General features: G+C 43.6%; 2 protein-coding genes across 2 annotated transcripts; one reads left to right on the top strand and one right to left on the bottom strand.

Annotated features, from left to right (window-relative positions):
* Positions 1–2,214: 2,214 nt before the first annotated feature.
* Positions 2,215–6,069, top strand: HRH3 (histamine receptor H3). The gene is made up of 3 exons (XM_027710578.2): positions 2,215–2,440; positions 2,746–2,912; positions 3,831–6,069. The coding sequence occupies exons 1-3, from the start codon at positions 2,230–2,232 to the stop codon at positions 4,707–4,709; spliced, it is 1,257 nt and encodes a 418-aa protein (XP_027566379.2). The 5' UTR covers positions 2,215–2,229; the 3' UTR covers positions 4,710–6,069.
* Positions 6,070–17,169: 11,100 nt separating this feature from the next.
* MTG2 (mitochondrial ribosome associated GTPase 2) lies at positions 17,170–22,444 on the bottom strand. Its single transcript, XM_027710699.2, has 6 exons — positions 22,199–22,444; positions 20,378–20,525; positions 19,636–19,751; positions 18,828–19,046; positions 18,016–18,154; positions 17,170–17,631 (listed from the first exon to the last, which is right to left on the bottom strand). The coding sequence occupies exons 1-6, from the start codon at positions 22,427–22,429 to the stop codon at positions 17,237–17,239; spliced, it is 1,248 nt and encodes a 415-aa protein (XP_027566500.2). The 5' UTR covers positions 22,430–22,444; the 3' UTR covers positions 17,170–17,236.
* Between the last annotated feature and the right edge of the window lie 1,387 nt (positions 22,445–23,831).

Here is a 23,831-nt window from a genome sequence, read left to right as displayed (position 1 = left end):
ATGGAATATCTACATGGCATATGTACTGAATAAACCAGGTCCAGACATTAGCTATCATACCATCTGCCTTCATTTCTGTATGTGACCTGCTGTAACCACCCCTTCAGGCTGGGTGATTTCATTTATTACCAAGATAGCACGTTTCCTGAAATATATTAGAAATATATATGTCCTGTCTGCTGAAGCAAGAGAGAAACATCAGGACCAGCTCTGTCACCTCTTATTTATCTAACAATCCTGGCAATTTACTCTGGATAAACAATAACAGTGATTTACCCACTTTACATTGTATCACTTTATAAATCGCCTTAGGCACAAAGGATGGTTTTTGCCTCCTATCCAGACAGTGAAAACTCTGTGTAATGAATGGCAGCTAAGAAACAGCAGACAGCTCCTAGGGATAACACTGCAGCATGCACACAGTAATTTGGAATTTGTAAACATTTCAACGAATACTAACGTTTGACTGAGTGGCTAGAGATTACAAATACGCCAGATCACAAACAGTTGCACAATGAAAGCAGTGCGTGGGTTCATTAAACATCATGAGGGTTACCAAAAAGCTGTTTCTCCGTCACATCTGTGCTGATACGCATAAAATTCAGGTCCTCTCCACTGTGGCTGCCCAGCCAGGCTGCTCACCACCCTGCAGGGAAGGCAGCCAGGTGCCTTGTTAAATCTGATTATCCTCAAAGCAGTGCTAAAGCCACATATGAATTTCCTCAAAGCCGTTCTCCCATTGACCAGGAGTTTCCACGGCATCCTCAGCTCTCTCACCCGCGGCTCCCACGAGCCCACAGTGACATCCTCTGTCGGGACACAGCAGCAGCGGAGACCGAGAGCCCTCTCACCCTCCTCCCAGCAGGATCAGCCACTGCTATCAAGACAGTGCCTGTGGTAGTGGGTTTGAAGAGAAATGCAGTGAGGCTGTAGCAGTTCCTGATGTGAAAATAGCTTTTGGAGCAATCAGAAGGTGGCAAAACCCCTGGGCATTAGCTTCGGGCATGTTTCTAGGTTTGCACAATTTTCTTGCTTTCCTTTTTTATCTGTTCCTCACAGACTCACACAACTTACCAGACTTCTCCAGAAAGAAGAGTGCTTGGCCAAGGGCTCCAGCCAGTATCATTCTCTGGTTTCCAGCGTTGCTACTCTGCACATCCCTGTGACGAGCTCCAGAAGTGCTGATTGTGGAGCTGATCCTGCCCAGTGACATGATACTCGTGACATTTCCACTCCTGAGGTCTGGAGCATGGACCATCTGCAGGGGTTGTACAGCTGTAGGTAATTTCATCCTACAGTATCACCAGCCAAAGCAAGTACTGAGAAAAAAGTTATTCTCTTTGGCCACAAAAAGCTGAACAAGTGGAGGGAGGAGGGACCATTAACTGCCTCCCTGGAGCTGGGGCTGGGAGCAAGGACTCCCTGGTTTGCAGACCAAGTGACATAGTCTGCATCTTCCTCCTGCCACCCATGAGGGGCACAGGCAAAAGTATCACCCTCCATGCTCCACCTGCCCAGGGAGCCCTCCTGGCTGCCTCTGATTAAAAGGCAAGTGAAGCCTCGACCTCTGCTTCTCTCCCTAAGGAACAGTCCCCATGGCAGGAATCATAAGCACTCCCCCTGGCCTCTGTCTTGGGGGATGCTTTGGGAAGATGCAGGAATGTTGCTGTGCAAAATGCAAGGGTGTTCTGGGAGAATTCAAGGATTCTCCTGAGTTGAGAGGGGAAGGAGGAATGTAGAGATGCTCTGTGGGTGGGGGCAAGGATACTCTGAGGTAATGCAGTGATGCTCCCAGGCTGAGAGGGGAAAGAGGAATGGGAGAGAATGGTCTGGAGGATTCGGGGATGTTCTGGAGAGATTCAGGGATGCTCTTCAGGGATGCAGGGATGCTCCAGAGTAAAGCAAGGATGCTCCCAGATTGAGAGGGGAAGGGAGAACGTGGGGATGCTCGGGTTTGCTGTGTAGGGATTCAGGGATGCTCTGGAGGAATGTAGGAACGTTCTGGGGTAATACAGGGGTGCTTCCGTATTGATAGGGCAAGGGAGAACGTAAGGATGCTCAGAGATGCTTGGGGGGATTCAGGCATGCTCTGTAGGGATGCAGGGATGCTCCGGGGGATTCGGGGCTGCTCTGGGGGAGTATGCGGGGATGCTGGCGGGGCGGGAGGCGGGCGGGGCGGGGAGGGGCAGCAGTCCCGCGGCGACGGCGCGGCGGTGGAGCGGCGGGGCCATGGAGAGCGGCGGGGCGCTGAACGGCTCGGCCGCCGCCGGGCGCTTCGCGGCCGCGGGCACGGCGGCGCTGGCCGCGCTCATGGCCCTGCTCATCGCCGTCACCGTGGCCGGCAACGCGCTGGTGATGCTCGCCTTCGTGGCGGACTCCAGCCTGCGCACCCAGAACAACTTCTTTCTCCTCAACCTGGCCATCTCGGATTTCCTAGTAGGTAAAGTGCCGCCCCCGCGGGCCCCGCGTCCCGCACGGACCGCCGGCAACTTGGCGGCGGGACGGGCAGCGGCGCCCGGGGCTCCTCCTGCCCGGCCCCCCGGCACCCTCCTGCCCCACCGGCACCGCGGGTCCCCTCGGCCGTGCCCGGCTCCCGCCCCCCGACACCCTCCCGCGGTCCCGGCGTCCCCTCCCGCCGCCCCCGGCGGGTCCCGCGGTCCCAGCGCGGCACCTGCGGCTCTCCCCGTGGGCACCCACGCTGCAGACACCCCTCTTCTCAACGAGAACGTACCCGTCCGGTTGCAGGTGCCTTCTGCATCCCCCTGTACGTGCCCTATGTGCTGACGGGGAGATGGATCTTCGGGAAAAGCCTCTGCAAACTCTGGCTGGTAGTTGATTACCTGCTCTGCACCTCTTCGGTCTTCAACATCGTACTAATTAGCTATGACAGATTCCTCTCGGTGACAAGAGCGGTGAGTCCTGTCATGGCAGCTGAGGGGGAAACAACTCTCTTTCTGCCTTATCCTCCAGATTCTCTGCAATAATTAAAAGCTTTTGAATCCTCCAGAAATTATGAATCTTTCAGCCTGGTGATGGAAAGCAATAATTATCCACAAATACATAATTCAGCTCTGGTTTCAGATTAGTATTCCTGGCATAATTAAATCACTTAAGCCTCAGACCCCATTGTGCAGGTGTTCCCTTCCCAGATGACAGGATAGTAGTGTACAAGGGAGCCAGCAAGGTAAGAAGACCTATTACTAACTTGCAGGGGTTTATCATCACCAGGATGAACAAGTGGTTTGCAGTCAGACTCACAGCTTCTCCCTGGCTACCAAGGCAGTAGATTGCAGTGCCAGCCTTGGCAGGGCACAGCCCCGAGGTCTCTGGGTATGCGGGGAGATAAAAATGCTCATCCCGTCATGAGCAGGCAACGAGCAGTTCACCACAGGCAGATCTGATCCATTCCTGTTTGCTCCTTCCCTGACTCCAAATACAACACAGGGTAGCTACAAGGCTCAGAGGGAGCCAGAGCTGAATGCCTGCTTTGCCCAGGAGTTTGATGCATGCATCTCCCTGGGAGTTACAGGGAGTAGCTGGGGACAGCTCAGGCAAGTGGTGGGTGCAGGTGATTGCCGGGCTCCAACCGAGTCAGTACATTTCCACTAAGCAGACACCACATTTCAGAGCTGCAAAATGAGCGTTCTAAATCTTCCCTGCAAGAGTTTGATTTATCTAGCAATTGCTCCTGTTGCCTAAGGCATACGAGCTTATTAGACTGCCGGGGTATTGCCTAGCAACTTTACCAGGAACGCTACCGGCTCATTTGTGAGGAGCCTCAACCAGCTGGGGTGTGTGACCATCCTTAAGAAAAGGTTTTCCTCTTGCAGGTCGCTTACAGAGCCCAGCAAGGCAACACCAAGCAAGCAGTGCTGAAGATGGTGATGGTGTGGGTGTTGGCATTCCTGCTGTACGGACCTGCCATTATCAGCTGGGAGTACATATCAGGCCGGAGTATCATTCCCACTGGGGAGTGCTACGCTGAGTTTTTCTACAACTGGTATTTTCTCATGACAGCCTCTACCCTGGAGTTTTTCACCCCTTTCATCAGTGTAATGTTTTTCAACCTGAGCATTTACCTGAACATACAGAAGCGTACCAAGATACGCCTGGATATTTTCCATGAAGTGCACAACCAGTCCTTCACTGAAGAGATGGAAACGAGCCCAGAAGCAAAGCTTTCTTTGAAATGCTCTAAGTGGGAGCAGAAGGAGTCAGCTGAAACCCTTGACCTCTCTAAGAGTAAAGCTCAAGCAACAGCCTCCACTTCTAGCCTGGGTGCCAAAGATGTGCTGACAACAAGCTCGGAGAGCTCTGGGAAACCCAGGTGTTGCAACAAAAAGAGCTGTAAAAATTCAGCATCCACTCCGTCCTTAGAGAAACGGATGAAGGTCGTGTCCCAGAGCACGACTCAACACTTCAGGCTCTCTAGAGACAAGAAAGTGGCCAAATCCCTGGCAATCATCGTGGGCATTTTTGGGGTTTGCTGGGCACCATACACTCTCTTGATGATCATCCGTGCTGGCTGCCACGGCCACTGCATCTCTGAGTACTGGTACGAGACTTCCTTTTGGCTGCTGTGGATCAACTCGGCCATCAACCCTGTCCTATACCCTCTCTGCCACTACAGCTTCAGAAGGGCTTTTATTAAACTCCTCTGTCCCAAGAAGCTGAAGATTCAACCTCATGATGCCCTTCAGAACTGCTGAAAGTGAAGCCAGCCCTGTGTGAGGATGAGAAGAGTCTTGGTTTAATACTCCAGCATTGGTGTAGGAATGCAGCTTCCTTCCTTGGAAGAACCTGGGAGCTGGGAGCAGTGGTTTGGGGCAGGTGAGGAAGGCAGCAGGAAGACCACTGTTAATTTATTCTAGTTCATCAACAACAAAATCCCACAGCATAGGAGGGTAAAGGGTTTGTTTTTTTGACATTAACCACAGACTGTGAAGTCTGTGTCCGCCACTTGCAGGTGCCACAAAAGAGCTCTGCTGCCACCTAGTCAGGCTGAGCAGCACCAGCATCTTGCTAAAATAAAGAAAAATGGAAACGGAAAAATAAAAGCTAAAAAATTAATATCTGACTTTAAACCATTGCACTAAATTACAGTTTAGCTGTTTGCAGACCTGATTTTTCCCATAAATGGGAGTGTTTTTTCTTTAGATATTACACGGAGGAAACACCTCGTTTATCCTTTTTGCTACAGCAGCTGCAGCCATAATCTGGATCCCTATTCCACAGAGTGCAATAGATGTCCCTTCCACTCCCCAAGAAGAGGGGGATTTTAGCAAGATTCAGAACATTTGCATTCTTCCTTTTAAAATACATCACTTGGATGGAGATCAACATAATCAGTCAACATGAGCATCAATTCTTTAATTTCTTAATTTTTTCAAAGCAGTCAACTAATTCCACAGGCAGAGCACCAGATTCAGGAGACCAGGGGCTCTAGCCTTGGTTTTAACATAAAATCTTGGGCATTTTATCTCTGCTTCCCATCTCATGCTTCATCACACCTGCCCGTGTGTTCTGTAACCTCTTTGGGCACAGAGTATGACCAAAAAGCAGATGACTTCCACTGCCCATCTCTGTTGGCACTGCTCAGTGATGTGGTAACACAAGCATGTATTTAGTTGCCGTGGCAAACACTCATATTTAACAATATTGCACAGGGAAAGCTCAAGATCAGAAGTCTGAAAACTACATTTACAAATAGAAGCCCAAATGCTGTAAAGTAGTACCCAAAAGCTTATGATGTTGTGATTGCCAATTACACCTCGCTGTTGCAAGCAAACTGCTTTTTGGCTGCTGCTAGGAGTAAAAGAAAATGCCATCCAACTGTATTCCGGTGATATTTGTTAAGTAGATCAGTATTGTCATCTGAAGTCAGGATTTAAATGATGACTTGTCTTGTGTATATGATGTCTCAGTCTTGTGACATGTTCTGTCAGTTTGTTTATATATGGGTTAAAATGTACCCTTTGAAATACATGTACTGTGAATTGACAGGATGCTCGTACCTTTCCCTTCTGTCTGTTCCCTTCCGAAAACCATAATAAAGTATTTTTATATGAAGCTTGCTGAATATTTTATGGTAAACAAGGTGTTGGTGGGAATGATAAAATCCAACTGGAAGTAAAACATTTATGGATTTGCCAGAGGAGGCAGGTAAGCCTATGAACCTCACAAAAAAAACAGCTCCCAAAACAGCTGAGTGTCTCTGACCTCTGCTTAGCAGGCTGCTGACAGCACACCGAGGGTGTGGAGAGTGTACATCACTCAATTCTCTCCAACCTGGGGTGTTTTCCAGAGCATGTTACATGCAACTGAGATTAACACTAACTCCGAGTTACATTAACACTAATTCTTCCTGTGACTTACAAAACCCACTGGCCTGCCTAAAAACGAAAGAGTTATAACGTGACCAAGGCACCAGTTTCCAGCTGTGATTCTCTTCCTTTGTTCATCAGGAGAGGTGGGACTACTAGACTGTTGAGTCTGATAAAAAGGTACTGGTTGTTACACCTTCATTTCCCAAAGAGTGAAGAAATGGACATATTTCATTGTGAGCCTTTTGCACAGTATTTTCATGGTCTCTGACCTCCATATGGGCAGAATTATCTACACTTGGCTGAAAGTAATTTTATTCATTAGTGGATTTTGCAGGGAAGATACTTATATTCCTTCCTGAAATAAAAGCTCTTGCCTTGCCAAATAAAAAAGAAAAATAACTACTTATGCCTGGACATGAATTCACACCTGAGCCTGGTTTTCATACTGAAAATGTTCTGAGCTGGTCGAGAAGTTTCAGAGTAGCTGATGACTAATTCAAACATGCTTAAAAGAGTATTTGAATTCTGCTGATTTTTAGTGTTCAGAATATAAATGTCTATATGCATTTGGAAGAGGCAGGGACTAGGGAGTTTCTAGGCATAATCAAATAAGAACTGTGAAAATGCATAACCACTCTAGACAAGGCAGGGCTGCTTGTCAACTAGCCCAGCAAAACATCTGTGTATAATTTATATTACCATACCTGCTAAAAAAAATGCCTCTTTCCTATTGTCTAGGCATAAACAGAGCAGGCAGGACCTGTTTTCAACAACCAGGAAAGAAGACCTGCTGTAATTATAAATATGCATCAAATATTGAGTGAAGCACAGAGTTTTCAATTCCATAGTGCACACAGAAAAGAAGCCCAGCTAATTCCAGAGAGAATCACCCAATTTATGCACAGGGTGTTAGTAAACAGCATTCACACAGCTGTAAGTCATGCCCAGGGGTTTTTTAAATCAGTGACTTCCCACAGGAGCCGTGTGGAGGCAATGCCAGTTCCCCTCCCTTAACCCAAACCTACACTCCATTAACTCAAGGACGTAAGAAGGTCTGTGGTCCTTTCATAGAGCAGCATCTGCATATCAATAAACTATCAAAGAACATTTTTTATCAGCACAGCTACTTTCTTTTTGGCTCTGTAATGCTTCCTCCCCAATCACCAGTAATGAGAGACCTCTTTACACAGACAGAGGAACTTTGCTCCCACAGCCTCTCCTCCGGCCCCTCCTCAATTACCATTCCTTATTTGTTCTCTCCAACCTGCAGTTACATAAATTGCTCCATTGTTCCACAAACATCACTGAAGCTTCATTAGCTCAAGTAGGAGGCTGGAGAAGAAGAGAGAACACAAGAAGGAGCTTTTGTTCAAAAACACCTGTCTGGGATAATTAATGAGGTTTGCCAAGAGGGAAGGGCTTTGAAATCAGGAAGATATGATTATATTTTGATTTGAAAGAATGCTAATGGTTTTCCTTCATGTTTGCAAATGAACATTCATTTTCATAGCAGAACTAGGATGGAAAGACAGGAGGTTAAGCATCCTTGCCAGAAAGAACTTTGACAACATGATTTCTGTGAGGGAGTATTAAATTTTCATAACCTCAGCTCTTGTGCAGTGCCACCAGCACAACTTTGCAGTATAGACCTGGACTTAAAAAAAGACCTCCTGCATTCCACAGAACTTGCTCTGTAAATAGATGGGGCACAATAAGGAGCGTTATTATCTTTACTTCTGGTGTGAGAAGAATAAAAACAAGAATAAAAACTCTTTGCTGGCTGCCCTGGGTGAGTGCCACAAAAAAGAAAAGGTCTCTCGATTTCTGACACCACAAAGCCAGCCTTTCATTTAAGATTGCACAGATGTTCCTGTGGACAGTAGGGAACTCACAGCACTTCTCTGTTCCCTTAACCTTGACTTAAAACTCCTCCTGACCACAATTTTCTGTCAATACAGTTGTATTTGCAGGATTAAAGAATTACGGGGTTTAGAATTCTGCAGGCTGAAAGGTCTTATCTATAACCTGGCACCATCATTTTATTGAGATACAAAACTATCATTGGCATTCACTTCAACAAAGACACTGCTACCTAGGAGAGAAAGACTTGTACACACCTCAGAGGCAAAAGTCCAGCTCTGCCCCTACATCTCTTGTTGCAAGCTCAGAAATGCTGATGAGTTGTTAAATCAGCACCATTTTTAGTGCTAAAGTCCAGGATGCATAGGCATTACTTATTACTAGGTAGTTACAGCCCCTCATTTTTACTCCATAATTTACAAGCTGCTTGCACAGTCTGGGAACATAAGGGAGCTCATATTTAATCCAAATACCAAACATCTTAGGTAGAGCTACATGTGCACATCTGTGGTGGAAGAACAAGACTAATATTTTTCCATTCGTAAAATTCTACAACCTGAATTTTTTTTTAAAATTACTCAGAGGCACCAAGCAGGACCTTTTGTCGTGTTGTAAAGGTTTGTCTTATACATCAAATACCTGCCAATAATTCCCAGGACCTCCTGCCACGATACACAATGATTATATACTAGAGGTGGCAAGGAGAAGGTATGAAGGGAGGTAGTTCTGAGATGTGTGTGTACAAACATCATAAGCATCCCTCCTGTGCATGTAAACACAGAATTCATGACAGAACTCGAGTTCTTACAGGCAGGTTGTGCCCACAACTTAGGCATCTGTTCTTTTAAGCATAAAAATGTGTCTGTGATGTGACACTGACTTTTGAGTTATTTTTAAACACAATATCCTGGGATTTAGCAGCACAATTAACACTGAAGGAAAACTGATTGCAAAGGAGTTAATAATCTGATTCAAGATCCCTCTGAGCATTCACAAACAACAAGCTCTCTGCTAGAAGGGCAATAACAGTTCTGGCAAATTTTTTAGCTGTTAAATAACAGCTCACACACAGCTTTAGTCATTAGAGGCTGTTTATTGAAGAACAAACAATGATGGGGGTTGCATATATAATCCCTCAAACACGAGGTTGCACGTACACCCTGCAGGGTCCATGAATTGATGAGGGATTGACAAAGCAGAGCAATCGCCCTCCATTGTGGAAATAATTTACACTTTAAAAGGCGCAAAATTTAATAGACCATTATGGTTAAAACACCATTTAATATCTCTGATACAGCTTGTATTCAAAATATGCAGGGATAAAATAATATGTGTAATACCTCTATGAGGCTTCTGGTCAGCATTCTGAGAAGCAGGAATTAAACTAATCCAAGAGCTTTCATGAAAGTAACAAGTCAGATGTTTTGTTGCTGCCATTAATACTTTTACTCAAAATGAATGTTGCAAAGATGTTGCAGAACTGTATAGACAGAGGAATTCTGACATAGAGCTAATTCTAGAGTACGGGAAAGACTGCAGTCAAATATGGTGACTGTCATTGCAAGTATTCATTAACAAGGTAATTTAAAACCTCAGCAGAGGACCAAAATGCCCAACATATCCCTTCTGAAGCTCTCACTGGGAAGAACTCATGCAAACAGGAGCCTGCAGAACAGTTCATCTATGGCAGATAGAGATGAAATCCCTTAGAAATTCCCCCTCACAAGTCCCACATGCCCCTGAACTCTGCTACCAAGTGACCATCTCAAAAGTGGTTTCTGAGAACACGAGGACTTCCTAATTTCCTTTGAAAAAAAAACAACAAAAAAACAGAAATACAACCTTCCTTCACTCACCTCTTGAGAGGTGCCCCAGCTGAAGTTCTGAACAGACAACTGAAAACTGGGAAATCAGCTACTTAAGGTCATTATGATTGACTCATCTTAATAACCATATTTTCACCTCAGTAACTATTTCACTGAGAACCATCACTATGCACCACTTTAGGGAAGTGCCTTTCAGTCACCATTTGCAAATACTAAATATTTGTAATCAATATTAATCACTCCCAATTGTGGCACAACAAGTTATCAAATCAGAGGAATTACCTCCTCCACAACAAAAGAACACAAAACATAAATTTTAGTCAGCCTAAATGCCACTTGTGCTGCAGACTCTGAAGAGGTATTTGTGTGCTGACAGGATCTACCAAATTGCCTTTGAAAAAGCAGATCTATTAACTGAAATACAAGAACAAGCATAACATGTTTTCTGAGAAAATCTGAACAAGTTCTTTCTTTATTCAATCACATTTGTGACCCTCTGCAATTATTTTCTCCATTAGTATATAAGCACTCAGGCTTTACTAGCATGAAAGTGGGAATATAACTATTTTTTAGGTTGAATATTCACTAAAAGCAAATCTCCTACTGTGCACTCATTCATCAAGTGACCTGGTTAGCTAAGTGTGATATTGGTTTTGTTCCAGGATAAATACATCAGGAAAATATCTTCTGTTGCACTAACTTAATTTAATCTTAATACACAATTCTAGAACTGCTCTGTGTTGATCAGCTTCATAAGCCACTTCAACCCATTGAAAAAGCATTACAAAAATCGCTATCTTTAGAACATTTAATTAGTGATAATTACATCAATTAGTAGCACCAGTTGGCAAACTGCACATGTTTCGCATGGCGATCATTTTTATCTATCTACCAATCAAGTTTTATTTACTGTGAAAAAAATCCTGAATGCCTTAAAAAAATAAATCAGAGATACCCGAGTGAGCTCTCCTAAAGCTCCTAAACACTATCATGGAATGCAGTTCCATGAAGAGGGTGAAGTGGATCCTTGAGGATTTTGTGGAGGGTAGATTTTTTCAGATTTTTTTCAAATTCCGGGTTCTTTGCCTTGCCACAGAATTTGTGTGTGACCATGCAAGTCACTGGGGTCCAAATCCAGACAGATGTTTTAATTCAAAATTTCTAATATCAGTAGGACACTTTTCCCATCCTGGCTAGATTTGGACTTCAGCCTCCTGTGATCCAGTTTCTACCAGTGAAAGAAGGTTAAAAAAAATATATTCACAAACTTTAGGTACTCTGACAATAATTATATAAAAAAATTAAACTCATGAAATTTTCATCCCTCAAAGCCATTTTCCTAATGGCCATAAATTAGTTAATGAAGCTAAATTAGTTAATGAAGCTAGAAAATTCTGGTTGATACAGAAACAGAGTTGTGGCAGCTTGCCAAAATAAAATACATTTTTCCAGTCTATAGATACAAGAGCCTCAAGCACAGGTAACATGGGGCCTAACCCATCAAACCCTCAACTTCTGGCACTGAAGTTATTTAATGTTACCAGGTTTTGTTTTTCTAGACACACCTCAGCATCCCAGTAATTGCTGATTTGAACCACTGCTTTAAACTTCCATTACATGTCTGCTGTGGGGGCGGGTAAGCAAAGAAAATCAACATTTTCTAAAGCAATGCAGTAAAAAAACATATTGATTTAATACAGTGACCTTTTACCAGGTTACTTTTTAAATGTGATAAATGTGAGTCCTGTCTGGACAAAGCACTCTGGCTGCCCAAACTCATCTCCTGATTTATAACAGAGGAAAACAACAGGAAATGAATAGCCACAAACCAGTACGACTTCATGAATAAGATAATCAAAATATGGATACTTCATCTGTAATATCACAGATGTCTTCTTGACAAACCAGTGTTTTAGCAATTACATTGCCTCATGCAAATATTTTTCTTCATAAGCATTTTCCACTTTTAGTGGAAGATTAATTTATCTGGATTTAGAGAGTGAACAGCCAACTTCTATCAATGGCTGATTAAGAGTGTGTATAAAGGATGCACTGGGTGGGATTCACGTGTCTTTGGAAAACAGTGATGTTCCAGCCTCAATGGTAATTAAGCACCCAGAAACCAAATGTCAAGATTCAAATGAGAAATCTTTAAACTCTGACGAAGCTTTACCATAGGCGAAAATTGATCCCAAACCATAAGATGCTTTCTAAAATATTGACTCCTACCTGCACATTAATTGCCTATCGATTTCCTCAGTTACAGAGACAAAAAGGCCCCACTGAGCATTTGAATAACAAAAGATAATTTGTTCAGCAGTTCGTTTGCAGTCCTGCTTTTCAATCAGTGTTAGTAAGGCTGGATCTAAGTGCATTTCTAAACCTGCGTTTTTAAAAGGTGATTGTGTCTGTATAAAACATTTTCAGCATATGTGAATAAGCACAAGGCTCTTCATGTTTTGTGTCTTGTTTTACTCACTAATCATGACATAAAATAACAGCATTTGAGTGTGCTGCAGTGCTACATTCCAGTTAAAAACCCCACCAACCTGAGCCTGGTGACCATTGCATCATGCCAGCCCCTCCAATTAAAATTAATGGAATGTTACCAGAATAAAATGGATTGTAACAAAGTAACCACCCACTGCCATTACTTCTTACTGAAATGAAACATGCAGACAACAAGTCAGTTATTAAACCATAACTATATGGATTAGTAGTATGGCTGGTCTTTTGTCCTCACTCATCAGTCAGGCAATGTATATATAATATACAAATGCATGTCACCAACCTAGTGGCATAACAGTACAGCAATAAGCAAAGAACAGAGCTGACCAAGGAATGCACACTGCAAGGAGTCAAAACAATATTTTATATAAACAAGGGCAGAATCAAAAACCCAAGCCCTGTGGATGAGAAATCGTGCCTCCTTGGACAATTCTATTTCAGTCAGTGGAGAGGAGATGAAAAATTACTCTCGGTGGGGAAATGAAGGACAAACACAGTCTCAACATTAAAACAAGGTTGATAAAAAATCTCCCTGCCTTTGTCCTACCAGCTCAGTTTTATGTCTCAGAGAAATGGGCACAAAACACATGATAAATTTCAGAACTGCTTAAGGAAAAATCAAGAGCACAGCCTGAAGGGAGCTTTGTTCTGTTATCAAGAGTTGTAAAATCATCCGTTATCATTATTGGCACACAAATGTAACTTCCCCTCCAAACAGCAATAACTGCAGTCTTCCCAGACCTCTGTAGTGCAGCCAGAATTAATCCCTGTTTTCCCTGGGAAAACTTGTTCCTGGGGAATGCCACTGGAACCTGCACTATGGAAGGCAAGCAGAAAACAAAGTTGTTCCTCAAAGGCCAGGCCCACATCAACATTGGGATGAAGTTTAGCAGTATCAGGATGGAGGTTTAATTTATACCAAAGCCATTTTCACAATGCTGATGAATTCATTATTAGCGGTCCAAAACCAAAATAAAACTTTCAGTTACAACAGGGCTGTGAAAACGATGCTGAGCTCCAACTTACCTATTCTTCCTGCAGGCTACGGTGCTCCCACAAACAAAAGCTCTCGAAGCAAACGTAACCCTGCTACTCACAAAAATCCATTTCACACAACAATGATATTTGCAGAAAGATTAAGCTGAAATATTATATATTCAGTGTTGTTTAATTTCCATTGCGGAGTTAGCAGTTCAAACAACACACTGACATTCCAGCAGCCTGTCTGCTCCCTGTTTTGTTCCACCTGCCACTCATTTAAGAACTCATTAAGCTGCACACCTGCAACCTGACCTCTGGTCCCAACATTAACCCGACACTGCAGGTGTTGGCCATCGAGCCCAGTTAACAGCATTCCCTGGAAGACAGGACAGCAAAGCAGTTAGATTGTGGTTTTGTACAAACATGTACAAACTATGGCAAGATCCCACTCCAACACCACGAGCATCTCTGGTTCAAAGCCACTCCTGTCATTCTGTAATTTGAATTAATATTTGAAAACAACAGATGAGTTGTTACACACGGTCAAGTCAGAGTACTTACTCACCATAAATCTACTTAAAAACAGAAATTACTATGAAGAGGCTTAGTAAGTACACAGACAATACTGAAAGAAATTTCCCTAATACAAAAAAAATTAGGTAATACAAAGAAGTGCTTTACAAATCACAGGTAAAGCAGATTGCAAAATATCTCATGCTTAAACACACTGATTCAATGCTTTAGTTAATGTACTGCGTTGAGTCCTCAATATCCACATGTTTAAAAGTGTGGTCCTTTTTAATACTTGTTTTTACATTACCACTCTATTTTCTTTTTTTTGTGCAATTGATAACCACCTATATTTTCCAAGGTCTTACAAAGGGGGAGAGAACTGCAAATAAGTATAAAACCCCTACAATTAGCACCAAAATAGTGTTGTAATCATGTACTAAAAAAAATGCATTAAAAAGATGAGTACTAGAACTGTGAAGTGCTAAACAAAATTATGGCTCTAGCTCCTCCAGCAAATAGAGAATTGACTGGACTTCAATTCACATTAAATTCCCATGGCTTATTGTCAGAATGAGAAATAAAATCTACCACATCTCTCCTGTTGCCAGCTTAAAAAGCAAGGACAGCATCAAAGGCTCAGCAGAGGAAAGCAGAAAGTAGTTAAGGAAAGTCAAACAGAAGAAATCCACCAAAATAACCCCATCCAACCCAACCCCAGCCAAAAAAAGTGGGAAGAAATCCTATAGCACTTAACTCTTCCCTGAAACAATTCATCATTCTGTCTCTTAACTGAATTATTTTTTCTTCTCCTCCTCAGCCCTGTGCCCCCACTGGAATGGGATCCAGGAGATCTTCATGCTCAATCTGAAGGAGCACTCTGGAGAAACGTGGCCCAAGTGATTTGCTCAGCACTGTGAGCACAGTCCCTCCTGTTTGCACTGCCAGGGGCCCTGAGGCAGGAGGTGACTCCCCTTGGTACAGCTGTGTACTGACTCTGGTGAAGTTCAAGCTCTTACAAACAGTTCTTCCAACACTACAGCTGGAGCTATTGGGCACTTTTCATCACCAGAGGAAGGGATCCTGCAAAGCCTCTCTGAACTCTGCAAGAACATGGTGCTGTCACCCCAGAGCAGGTGGCTGAAGTGTTGAGCACAAAGAACCCAATTCCAGGATCAACAGGACATTCTGGGAAGCTGTCAGGAAACCTGCTGAGCTTTTCACAGATCAGTAAACAACACTGCTCTCCCCTCAAGAACTGAGGTTACAGTGAGCACCAAGAGTAAGGGTGAAAGCTCCTGTGAGCACAGAGGTTTTTAAAACAGCCTCTGGCACTCTCAAGCACAGTCAGAGTGTGCAAAGTATCTGCAGGTATTAAATAATCTGCAAAGAAGCTGCACTAGCTTTGGTGCTCAGGCAACCTTCTCCTTGTTTTATTAAATTGGCTGAAAAGCCTGTAGCTATAGAAAGGAAAACAACAGTTAAGCCCAAAAATGCTGCACTAAACCAAACAAAAGGAGAGAACTGAGTATTAACTTAATTCGGTTTGGTAAATTCCAGGGCTGAAGCAAAACACGAGAGACTTAAGGATTTAATATTAGTTTTCATTTTTTCCTGATCCTATTTATACCAATATCACTGCTTATAATGCATAGATAACTTCCCACACGTGATCACAAGTAGAAATACTCAGAATGTGAATTTAGGAGAGGTAACTACATGTTTTGCCCATAATTTTATTAGATAATTCAGGGATTTGAGTCGACCCTGCACTTTTTTGAGATTTAAAAACTTGCTGCTCTTAGGAATAAGAAGAGGTATGGACCTGCTTTCTTACACAGGCAAAGTTACTTCTAATTATATAATAATAATCATAATTACAGAGTTGGTCCCAACACTGAGACTGCAGGAGGGCATCAGTGGAGCTGTAATTTAGAGATTGAACAAGACTGTCCCTTTCCAGCCACAGGTAGTCAGGAAAAAAATCCATGGTTCATGGCATCAGACAGAGAGTCTTTTAAGGATGTGCCATTCCGAAGCATTAGAGATGAAATCAAGCAAAATGTGCAGTGAAAGAAGCAGAAAGAATTATCACGTTTGCTGTGGTGTATTAGAAAAAGTGGTTATAGGTTATAGCTGGTTTTTTTTTTTAAAAACCCACTCAGTAATTCCATCTACTGTTGACACTATTTGTGTCTCAGTATTTCACAAGCCTGTTAAGGTCCCTTAAGAAAAAGCTTAATGGGTTTTGATAAACCTTGACTTTTCACTATTAGCATAATTATCTTCTATGCAAAATATAACCAGAGTATACAGAAGCAACTCTTCCTTCAGCGTGAGAGGGCAAAGATCCACTGTTCTTAAATCAAGATTTCTGAATTCCTAGAGAATAAAATTTAAGAACATGGTCCAAAAAATCACACGGTTAAAAAAAAATAAGGAGGGGGGACAAAGAACTGCATTTTTCTTATATTTGAAATATCTAAGCCTAGGATTTCTCAGAACATTGCTTGAGATTCCTCAAGGAAATGGGAAAACCCAGAAATGAGTCTCAAATGGCTGTTCCCTGGCTAGTTTATACTGCTGCTTAGCTGCTACCAGCATTTAAAGATAGTTAATATTTATACTGATCAGGAAATGTTTCAGTCATTAATTGCAGTTGTTTTGTGCTCCTCCTCCCTAAAATTACGGAAGAGCTGTGCCTCCTCTGAGGGTAAAAACTCACATGAAATCACAGCAGAGAAGGAAAAAAAATTAAGAGAAGATGACTCAAATTGGTCATTGTATAAAAACAGATAAACATGGGACCACTTTATTTTAGAATTTTTGATTAGTGAAAATTGAGAATAAACTTCACTACAATTCATAAAACAACCCAGCATCTCCTGCACATCCTGAATTTCAGCTATTTCTACTAGATAGCATTCTCTTCATCCCATAATTAACTATCGAATGCCAAACAAGATCCAGGTTTCCAATTCAACACCCATCATGACTACAATTTTCAAATTTTGCTGTAAAACACCTGAGACACCTCCAGGTGAACAAACAAACAAAACAATCTTCCCAATGCAGCAGCCCAGAACAAATCCACACACTGTGCCCTGGCATTTTAAAAGAGAAAATAACCCAGGAAAAAAGAAACCAAGCCACAGAGATGCAATCTAATGAAATAAGATTTTATTTTTGTTCTCCTTCCAGCACAGCCCACAGCAGTTCTGGTTCCTACCACTTGACTGGGCTTTGCCCTCGTGATTGTTCTGTCTTCACATAAGTGTCATACAGTTCTCTGAGATGCCACAGCAGCTCCTCCAAGTTGTCTCCTGTCAGTGCAGACAACGGGATGACCCGCTCGGCCACCCGCTCCCTGAGGAGGGGCAGATTGATCCTGGACTCAGCAAGGTCAATCTTATTCCCGATGACAACACAGGGCCTCTCCGACAATCCTTTGTCATACTGTTGCAGTTCATATTTCAAGTCTTGCAGCTGAACCCATGGCTGAGGCACAGAGAGATCCACCACGAACAGGAGGAAGCGGCAGCGCTCGATGTGCTTCAGGAAGGTCACCCCGAGGCCCCGGTTTTGATGAGCACCTTTGATTAGGCCAGGAATGTCAGCAACTGCAATGGGAGAAATTCCACAGTCAATCCACCATATCCAATTAAAAAAAACCCCAAATAACAAATCCCTTTTACTGGCCAGTGCAAATACATTTAGAGTTATGTCTCAGTGCATCAATATTAAAGCACGCCTCACCTTAAGTTTGCTGCTATTATCTTTTAAAACACTTAAATTTAGGTTGTTCCAGACAGAATACAGATTGCTAGTTAGATATCAAGGGTGGTACCTACAAGTGAAACATGACATGGGCTTTCAGTATAGTTTTGCTTGAAGTTCTTTAGAATTCTACAGGAACTGCTAAACTTGCTTCTGCAGCATTTCAAAGCATTGTCCAGGTGACACAAACTGCCATCAGGGTACGCACAACACGCTCCAATTCTTACCTGCCACTTGCTCATAGTCTTGATAGTGGACAATGCCAACATGTGGGTTTAGGGTTGTGAAGGGGTAGGCAGCCACGGCTGGCTTTGCACGGGAGATGGCTCTCAAAAGTGAGGATTTGCCAGCATTGGGAAAGCCCACCTGGAATACAAACACTTACATTTCTGAATCTTTAAAGAAATACGCAAAATTTCACTAGACTAGACAGTTATTCTGCAGTTGTTGAACTACAGTAAGAACACTCTGCAGCAAAGCATAACTTTAACAGCTCTACCAGCTGGTGTTAAAACATTTCCATACTCCATTATGAAAAAAGTTTAAGCCCTAAGTTGACTTGGCATTCATGTCTAAATACATTTTTCGTTTCAGAGGATGCTAAACTTGGATCTAACAAAATCAAATGTTTACTATCTGTAAAAAGAGAAAGACAGGGATGAAATATAAATTATGTGAACTTTATCAATTAAAGAAAACAAACTAATTTAGAAGAATTCTCTATATTGTCTTGTTCATCTGCAGAATCAACAGACAAAGCTGCTGTACCTCATCACCAATCACTGACGAATCTTGCACACTGCTTTTCTATATATAGTGTGGATTTTAGCAGAAGCAGGACAACATCAAGTTGCAAGAGAGTGACAGCTCTGTGAATCATTGTGGACACCTTTCTACCACATAATAGCAAGAAAGCATCGAGCTGCATCTCTAAACAAGCAAGCCAGAGGCTAACGAAAATGTTATCACCCATTATTTCTTCAGTCAGTCAAGTGTCATCCTACAATGATAAGGAAGCTGAAGAACCACAGCAACTCACCAATCCTGCATGAGCTGTTGTCTTGAGTTCCAGATGAAGGACCCTTTCCTGACCTGGCTCTCCCGGAGTAAATAATGTTGGAGACCGGTTTTCATTGGAAAGAAAAAAGCGATTCCCTTTCCCTCCAGCTCCTCCATAAGCTGCAACATACTCTTCACCATGCTGAGTGAGGTCAGCCACAACTTCCCCATCCTCCTTCACCAAAGTACCTACAGGGACCTTCAAGTGAAGAGAGATGCAAGCGTTACATGGAAGCTCAAAGCCTGCAGCAGAGCTGGTGGCAGCAGGTCCTTTACCAGACAATTTCAGACCCGCTGAAAATCACTGCTCCATGCTCTCAACCTGAAGAATCCAAAAACAGAATTGCATTTCATGAAGCTCACTTTCTGAACTCAAAGAGCACTGTCAGACATCTGCCTCTCATTAAAGTGTTAGCAGAACCACAAATGTCCTTTAAGAAGCCTGAGAACAGTAGCAAGGTAAGAAACATTGCAGGTGTGCACCAAAACAGGCCAGCTGAAGAAAAGTCTGCTCCTACTTAAGAAGCTCTGTGTTCAGACTGCTCTAGGTATGATCCTTAGAAGTAAAGCAAATTGTTTTCACCAGATGCACCTTCCAAAAAAGTCTAATTTTTATGAACAACTTAAAGCAGGTTGATCTGCCCTGTGCCAACCAGCCCTGTCTCAGCAGACAGCACACAAGGCTCCCTGCAAACATGCACAGGAGATTTGCTCACAGTAAGGTTCTCCAGCTTGAAAATCAGGATTGTACCAAACTAACACACGGCAGGCAACATTCATTTACTTACTTTAACATACACATATGCACCATTAGCTCCATAACAGTTTTTTCTTCCTCCTCTCTCTCCATGAAAACCCTGATAGAAGGGGAGCACTGAAGAAAGTGATTTTGTTTGCCGGTCAGCTGTAAAGCAAAACACACATATTTTGAACACAGTTTTGGTAAAACAGACACAGAAGAGCAACCTCTTGACTGTTCTTTCCTTTGCTGAATACTGCATGAATGCATATCTATTTACTGTCTCAATAATAACATAGCAGGGTAGACTAATGCTAATCCAAGTTGTGATGAAGTTTAACTGCCTTTGCTTATCTACTTAGGTTTATTAATGATGCACTTAATATAGTGGTCATTTCAAAAGCAACCATTACAAAATACTCTGGAAAATTAATTTGCTAGATTAGCAAATTTTGCACCAGGATAGAGGCAGAAGCAGCTTTATTCATTTTAAGAGGAAAATTTAATCAGATCCCAGCCTTATCATAACACAGACGGGCAACAGCCACTAATATACGTGCAAAATACCTTGACTTTTCAAAAGCTTTCTAAGGCTGTCAGTGTCATCTGTGCCCCCATTACCACAGCTCAGGACAAAGCTTAAAAAGCAAAGATAACTCACACAGAAGTAACCATTTTAACATTTTTGACATTTACCATTTCTTACCATCCATGCAGGGCTGGTTTTGCTGGGGTGGGATGTTAAGCAGTAAAACAACAACACGAGACAAAACAGATTTAGTGAGTTTTACCTTTCAAAATGACGTGACCCCCATCACCTCCGTTTCCACCATCAGGACCTCCAAATATTTTCCTGGGTTCGCTGTAGAAGGAAAAACCCCCTGCTCCTCCTTGTCCTCCGACCACGCGCACTTTCCGGTGATCCACGAAATATCGTGTCTGTAACAAGGGTGGGGGTTGTACACTTTAAGTACAATTTATCAGAGTCATCTTCCAAGAAGTTTTAATAATAGGCAGGCCTGCTATTTTCAGTCATGACGAGTTCCATTCAATGATAAAAATATATCAGAACTCTGCTGCCAGTCGCAGATCAATGAAATGCACTGTACTAAATGTAATAACAAAGAAAAACAGATCTCATTTTCCAAGTATTTTTAAGAACCCCCTTAAAAGCAGATGCTTGAGGCTATGTTGATATAACTTAACGCAGCAGCTCAGGCACCAGAAATATAAAATTAATGTTAAGGGAACTTATATCAGGAGAAGTATCCTTTTAATACAGTTATACAATGCTGACAGGTAGCTCAAGACAGCTACCACACTATAAATCAAAATCACTTAAGTAATTGTGTCCCTACTCATGAAAAGAAAAAACAAATTCATAAGCTTTTTGCTTCTTAAAATTGAACTGAAATTTGCAAAAGGGCACAGTGCTCATGTGGGAGGGATATTCTCACACCAATTCACTGCTTTCCATACCAGGTGATGAAATTAAGGCAAACTACAATCTTCTGACAGTATAAAGTACTTGTAAACAGAATAAGCAGAGAAAATCTTTGTATATGCCACACCAACTCTTCAGGAGCTAATATATATATATATAGAGAGAGAGACAGATAGACAGATAGATAGATATACAGTGTAAAGAGAATTCCAAATCTTGGCTCTATTTCTGATATTAATTTAATATTTGACTTCTGGCAAACTAATTATGCTGCACCGTGTTTCAGCTTTTCTATCAGAAAAACAGGTTGAACGATATTTACCTATTTCCGAAAGTGGGCTGAAATTCCAGAGGGAAAATATTAGAGAAGTACATTTATACAGGCAGGTGGAATTGTTTACACAGAGAGAGGAAAAGAGAAACTCATGGTAACATTCAAATTCTGTCAGTTACTAAAGGGACTTCATGAGAATGGGCAATAAGGGTCACTTTAAATAAACAGACCAAATAGTAGCTGAGGGAGAAAAAGTCTTATTAGTGTTTTGATACCAAAGAGAAGCAACTGAGAGAAAAGAAACCCTCAAAACCGAACTGTTGATAATTAAAGTTATACTAAGACCAGTGATGCCTTAAAAAGCCTCTTTTAGAAAAGTATTTGGCACCACCACATGGCAAGACGGGAAACTATGGCTTTGACTGGGAAGTGATTTTTGGATCATTAAAAAATAAGAATTTCCACAGACGTGTAACTATAAAATTAAGATGAAGAGTAAATTCTAGGACCCTGCAGTCTGACATAAAATGCTACCTTTTTTGGCAGCTGGCTACTATGCACGACTTAAAAAACAGTGAGAAACAAAACAATATTTTAGCTCTAAAGCTAATTTTTTAAATGTTTTATCATTTGTTATTGAATGCTTTACAGCTTTACCTAAAAAAGAATTTTTGCTTTCTCGACCCTCCCCAAAGAGGCATAAAGGAAGGGTGACCGCTGCTGTGACCCCTCTGAACACCGTGATGTCGCGGGGCAGCCCCATTTCCTCACTATTCCGAGAGTTTATTATATTTTAGCCGGTGTTTCCTCACAGCAGCAGCTCGGTGCGAGGAGGCGGGAGCTGCAGCTGAGGCGGGCGGGGGGTGCCCGCCCCGCAGCCCCCTCGGCACTCACCAGCTGCCGCTCCGTAATGGCCCTTTTCTGCCTCAGCCGCCTGTCCTTGGCGCACCTCGCGCAGGTCGTGGAGAAACTCGGCGGGCTGAGGAGGAGCAGGACGGGCTTCCACAGGGCGCGGCCCATCCCGGCCCCGAGCGCCGGCACCGCCATGGCCGCGGCAAGGCGGGCCCGCCCCGCGCCCGCAGCGCAGCCGCTGTGGGGCCGTGAGGGCCGGGTCGGCCCGCGCATCGCTGAATCGCGGCATGCTTTGGGTGGAAACGGGCCTTAAGGATTATCCCGTTCCAAGCCGCTGCCTCTGGCAGGGACGCCTTCCACTAGACGGGGTTGGTCCGAGCTCCGTCCAGCCCGGATGGGGCATCCACAACTTCCCTGGGCGACCTGTGCCAGTGCCTCGTCACCATCACAGCAAAGAGCTTCCTCTTAGTATTTAATCTAAACCTGTCCTCTGCAGTGTGAAGCCGTTCCCCCTTGTGCTGTCACTCCACACCCTTGTAAATAGTCTCTATCTGTCTTGTCGGCTCCCTGTAGGTACCGGAAAGCCACAATTGGGTCACCTCTTTTCCAGGTTGAACAATCCTAATTCTCTCAACCTTTCCTCATACCAGAGGTGCTCCACCTTGGTGGCCTCCTCCGGACTCCTTCCAGCAGGTCCATGTCCTTCCTGTGCTGGGGTCCCCAGAGCTGGAGGCAGCAGAGGGGCAGAAATCCCCCCATCCCTGCTGCCCACGCTGTGGGATCAGCCCAGCACACGGGGGGTTCTGGGCTGGATCATGTCCAGCCTCTCACCCACCGGCACCCCCAAGTTCTCCTCAGGGCTGCTCTTCATCAGTTCATTCCACAGCCTGGACTGATACTGGGAATTGTCCCAGAGGGGTTCAGGGATCCCTCCTCTGGCCACCTCGGCCTCACCAGTGCTAACAGTCGCTGTTCCCACAGTGATCCCCAAGTAATGCAGGTGCAGGTGTGGGTGGTGGCTCATGGTGTCTCTGCCCCATGAGGAGGCCCCGAATCCCCCCACACCATCACTCAGTGTGACCCGCTGACAAGCTTTTGTCATATGTAATTGCCCAGAGAAGCTGTGGATGCCCCATCCCTGGAAGAGTTCAAGGCCAGGTTGGGTGGGGCTTTCAGAGAGTCACAGAATCATTAGGGTTGGAAGGGACCTCTGGAGATCACCCAGTCCAAACCCCCGGCAAAGGCAGGGTCACCTGGAACAGGTGACACAGGAACACATCCAGGTGGGTTTGGAATGTCTCCAGAGAGGGAGACTCCATGCCCTCCCCGGGCAGCTGTTCCAGGGCTCTGCTACCCTCAATGGAAAGTTCTTCCTCATGTTGAGGTAAAATTTCCTGTGTTTTAGTTTATGGCCATTGCTCCTTGTCCTGTCACTGCCAGAAAAGTCTGGCACCATCCTCTGGACACTTCGAGCAACCTGGTCTAGTGGAAAGTGTCCCTGCCCATGGTGGAACGAGATGGGCTTTAAGGTCCCTGCCAACCCAAACCATTCTATGATTCTATAACCATCCATATCATAACCATAACACTTATATAAGCACTATCAGAGAAGTAGGGCAGAAGGCACAGCCCAAAATAATCTCCCTTTACCTGTTGTTTCCATTCTATGTGTCAT

Source organism: Pipra filicauda, unplaced genomic scaffold (assembly GCF_003945595.2).
Source record: "Pipra filicauda isolate LSUMZ 115617 unplaced genomic scaffold, ASM394559v2 scaffold13_size5146498_pilon, whole genome shotgun sequence".
In the NCBI taxonomy this organism is placed as follows: Eukaryota; Metazoa; Chordata; class Aves; order Passeriformes; family Pipridae; genus Pipra; species Pipra filicauda.
The sequence above is the reverse complement of the archived record's forward strand: the minus strand, read 5'-3'. Positions and strand labels throughout refer to the sequence as shown.

What these genes read in the sequence shown, in the direction of transcription:
- MTG2 (XM_027710699.2), bottom strand. Translation starts at nt 22,429, where the DNA reads ATGCGCGGGCCGACCCGGCCCTCACGGCCCCACAGCGGCTGCGCTGCG. An exon ending in CCATTACGGAGCGGCAGCTG is followed by an intron (nt 20,526 to 22,198) that starts GTGAGTGCCGAG and finishes CCCTTGTTACAG; the next exon opens with ACACGATATTTCGTGGATCA. An exon ending in GGGTCACGTCATTTTGAAAG is followed by an intron (nt 19,752 to 20,377) that starts GTAAAACTCACT and finishes TTTGCTTTACAG; the next exon opens with CTGACCGGCAAACAAAATCA.
- HRH3 (XM_027710578.2), top strand. Translation starts at nt 2,230, where the DNA reads ATGGAGAGCGGCGGGGCGCTGAACGGCTCGGCCGCCGCCGGGCGCTTC. An exon ending in CATCTCGGATTTCCTAGTAG is followed by an intron (nt 2,441 to 2,745) that starts GTAAAGTGCCGC and finishes GTCCGGTTGCAG; the next exon opens with GTGCCTTCTGCATCCCCCTG. An exon ending in TCCTCTCGGTGACAAGAGCG is followed by an intron (nt 2,913 to 3,830) that starts GTGAGTCCTGTC and finishes TTCCTCTTGCAG; the next exon opens with GTCGCTTACAGAGCCCAGCA.